Source organism: Poecilia formosa, unplaced genomic scaffold, assembly GCF_000485575.1.
Source record: "Poecilia formosa unplaced genomic scaffold, Poecilia_formosa-5.1.2 Scaffold263, whole genome shotgun sequence".
Classification (NCBI taxonomy): Eukaryota; Metazoa; Chordata; class Actinopteri; order Cyprinodontiformes; family Poeciliidae; genus Poecilia; species Poecilia formosa.
In genome coordinates, this window is record NW_006800202.1 from 531,549 (window position 1) to 535,562 (window position 4,014).

General features: G+C 44.6%; 1 protein-coding gene across 1 annotated transcript in view; it reads left to right on the plus strand.

The window, feature by feature from the left end:
• The window catches only part of LOC103150806 (uncharacterized), a 5,367-nt gene extending 1,848 nt beyond the window's left edge, over positions 1-3,519 (plus strand). Inside the window, exons 2-3 of the mRNA XM_007570549.2 lie at positions 333-854; positions 1,820-3,519. Coding sequence (XP_007570611.1) covers positions 361-854; positions 1,820-2,510 — 1,185 coding nt within the window. The 5' untranslated portion in view covers positions 333-360 and the 3' untranslated portion in view covers positions 2,511-3,519. The remainder of the gene's footprint in view (positions 1-332; positions 855-1,819) is intronic.
• The last annotated feature ends 495 nt before the right edge of the window (positions 3,520-4,014 follow it).

A 4,014-nucleotide genomic window follows, 5' to 3' on the forward strand; every position in this document is an offset into this window, starting at 1 on the left:
GAGAGAGAGAGAGAGAGAGAGAGAGAGAGAGAGAGAGAGAGAGGAAACAGCTTTCAGCCACTTCAGAATAAATCACTTAGCAAAAGTCAACAGAACATTAGCTCCAGTATTAGCGGATTAGTGGAAGTGTGTCCACAACGGATTAGAACGTTAATAAACAAAATTTTCAAATTAAACCATTCTAAACATTTTTTTGAAAACTTGTTGAATTTTTTATTTTTATTTTTTGCCAATCTCTAAGATAAACCTTTCCTCAGACTCATGATAAACACAAACCTCGGCTTTTACTCTAAACGTTTGTCGTCTTCTCTCTGAACTTTCCGTGTTGATAGGGAGATTTCGTCCCTCGTGACCCAGAAAATGACGAGTCCTCTGGAGAAAGTGGTGGCTGAGAAGAAGGAGACCATCGAGGCGCTGATGGACATGTTTGAGAAGGGCGCCGAGGTGTTGGCGAGCGCCGTGGGGGAGCTGTTTCCGCTCTGCGAGGCGGCTGCTCCGGTCCTCAAGCTGGCCTTGGACAACGTCCACAGCAAGGAGGTGTTTTACGTCAAAGAGCAGTTCCTGACGGTGAGGACCAAGCTGGACGTGCTGTCCAACCAGCTGGAGGACATCGAGTCTGAGCTCAGGAAGGGAGACCTGGACCGCGACTACTTCACCGTGGAGGAAAACATCAGGAACCAGTTTAGGAAGTACATGGACATCCTGGAGGCGAAGCCGCAGTTCAGGGAGGTGAAGAAAAAGCTGTTTCTGGATCACTTCACTAAAACCGGTAGAGAGAAGAACCTCTGTGTTCTCTACGATGCTCTGATGGGAACCAACACCTTCAAAGATCCGATTTTAGACACAGTAGAGAGGTAAACAGACTCATTAGCTGTGTTTCCATTACAAATGTGTCAAATCTCTCGGCTAATAGTGAAAGCGGTTCCTGTTAAATAATAAACGTAATTAAAATCACTCATGAATAAATTTGTTCACTCGAAAAATGGATGAATAAATGCATCATCATCATCATCATCATCATCATCATCATCATCATCATCTTCCTCCCTCATTTCTGTCGTCGTCTTTATGATTTATGCCAGTGATGACTTTTGTGATGCAAAAAAGTGTTTCCATTGCAGTTTTGCAAAATAAACCAATTTCAATACTGCAAAAAAAAAAAAAAAAACATCCATCAAAGATTTTTAATGGGAAACAAGTTTTTTCAAATTTGGCGTCTTTCCATTTATTGTCAGAATTCGCTTAATGAAATATAAAAACAATAACGCAATCTACTTAACACTTCTAAAAATCAAAATCAATACATACATTATCAACAGAGGAGTTTTCACTGATTACAAAAACACACACCTATAGTAAAATCTTCTTCATTTTTGCTAAAAGTTACATATTCGTCTCTGGTGATGCCAAGATATTAGAAGATGCTTGAATCAATGTGTGGTGGTGACACCAGGGAGACGTGCGGCCGTTTCTCTCTGGTTGGAGCATAGCATGGCGCCGCCCTCAGTACGTTGTAATAGTTGAGACTGAAACACAAGACCAATGGATACATCACAACAATGAATCATTGAATCATCTGCATAAAGATGCACATTGGCCCAAATTATTAATATAGATGGTATCAGTGCAGGTCCTAAAACTGACCCTGGTGGAGAAATGTCCATATAACTTGGACAGTCATGTTGTTCCCTCTGCTTACGGCTTATTCAGTAAACCCTCCACCCAAAAGCCTCTTTCTGTTCTTATTTACTTAAGTTGCAGAACTCTTTTGATGGAGCATCGACTGGAAATAAACTCTAAAACTGCTTCTGTTTGGCAGGTATGTTGGGAGGAACCGGCGCCTCCTGGAGGACTTCTGCGTCCGGATGAAGGAGCTCTTCTGCCTTGGTTTGATTTCTCTGCTGGGCTACTGCGCCCTCACCCAGAGCCCAGAGGAAGAGCAGGACAAGATCCGAGAGTGGAGCACTAAAATCGAAGAGGTAGAGTCCAAGATGAAGGCAGCCATCGAGTCCTGCATAGCTGCGTTTCCAGAGCAAGCAAAACTAGACGTGCAGCGCCTCCTGCAGGAGACAGAGGAGGAAAATCTTCAGGATGCAGCTCAGAGTCTTCTGGAGTTCCTGGTGAAAAAGTACGACTGGGTCTCCTGGTCTGTGCGGCTGATCAAAAACTCAGGCAAAGCCTTTGAGAATCTGCGAGCCGGAAAGCACTTCCACCACATGGCGGGACAGAACTGGTTCGAGGTTCTTCAGGGGAACGACGTCTGCCTGGTGGTGTCGTTCAGCACCGCGGCCCAGCCGGTTCCCAGCGACTGCGTCCGGCAGCTGATGGAGGGTCCGGGCAGGAAGGGCAACGCTCCGGAGGCGGTGGAGGCGCTGGAGAAGCAGCTGTGCGGGTTCATTGTTCACGCCATCAGTCGGCACAAAGAGTCTGCAGCCGCGTGGAGCTTCCCGGAAGAATGCCACTACTGGGAACGCCACAAGAACGTGGCCGTGTGTGTGCACTCAGAATAACGCTCAAGAGCGGGCTTTAAAGATTTATCATCCATTTAAAGGGGCAGTGTTACGTATATTGTCTCTGTTTCTTTAAGAAGCTCTTGCTCTTCCAAACACTCCACCTTCTGTATGTCATCAGAACGATTTTCCTATCAAGCGATTAACAGCGTTTCTACCAGCGTTGCACTGAGAAGCAGCTCGTGTGATAAGTTCAGCAGATATGCAGGTCCACCAGTGTTTACTAACTTCTGCTGCCACTAGTCTAGAGGAACTGAGTGGGGAGGGCTGCTCTGTAGGGAAGCTCGGCTTGGAGGAGCTTTGGGGAAACACCAGGATTTCTCAAACATGAATAAAAGAACCAAAGCAACGCACCAGGTGTGTTTTTCAAGAGGGAGTAAATTTATAACACAATGTAAAGCTAAAAAAGTAGATTTTACATAACACTGCCCCTTTAACTGCAGAAACCTTCATCCTGCTGCAATAATGAGGAATAAAACATCATTATTTATCCCTATATCAGCTGAATATAACTGCCATACCATGTATCCTGTAGCTACTTTCACAACTTTAAGACCCAAAGTACTGTGTGGATTCTGCTTCATTTCACATGCTTATTATCAGCAGTTCATTTATTTAACTGCATCCAGGTATATTTTCTATCACTGACATGTTTAGCATAATGAGCATAACGTAGATCCCAGATAACTGAAGCTTTTATCTGGTGCATATAAAACTCCAGTCCGGATCACTTTAATTTCACTGCAGCTTCTTAACTTTCACCTCAGCTGCTTGCTGTAACGCTGCCGCCTTCATTCAGCCCCACAGAAAAGGCTCTGCTGAGTCGGCGTCTTCGTCCCAGAGCTGCATGTTTGTTCCCCAGCAGGCTGACCTACAAAACTCTGACAGGGGAACAGAGGCGACTTCTTCAGGCGGGAGATGTCACACTGTGTGCCTTAAACTCCAGAATAAAGAAACTCACAACACCCTGAATGAGCTTTAAAGCTGTAGTATGTAACTTTTATAAAAATGTTTTCAAATATGTGTTCAAATTGTCACCATCGTGTCACAGTTTATTAGACAGATGATCTGTGAAAAAAATCAACCTCCTCCACTTCCTACATGAGCTATGATTACCGTCAGAAGAAATGAATCAAAACAACCAATCAGAGCAACCAATCACAGCCAGGAGGAGAGGCTTAACGCTGTCAATCAACCTCACGTATTTGCTGGTCAACGACTGACTGAGAAACAACTTACAGTTACAGGAAAACTGTTTATCTGCCATTATCTGTGCTCATGACTACCTGTGCTAACTGTAGCGTATCAGAGACCAAAGGGGAGAGGAAGGAGGATGAGCAGCGCCACATGGAGAAGTGACTGACAGCACTAAGACCCGCCCCTCCCTCTGATTGGTTGGTTTTAGTTTGCAGTGGTAAAAGGCAGCTTGTTTTTTTCCAGATGATCTCTCTTGTCTCTCTCATGATGTCTTTACTTAGTGGCAGCTGCACCAAATACTCCAATA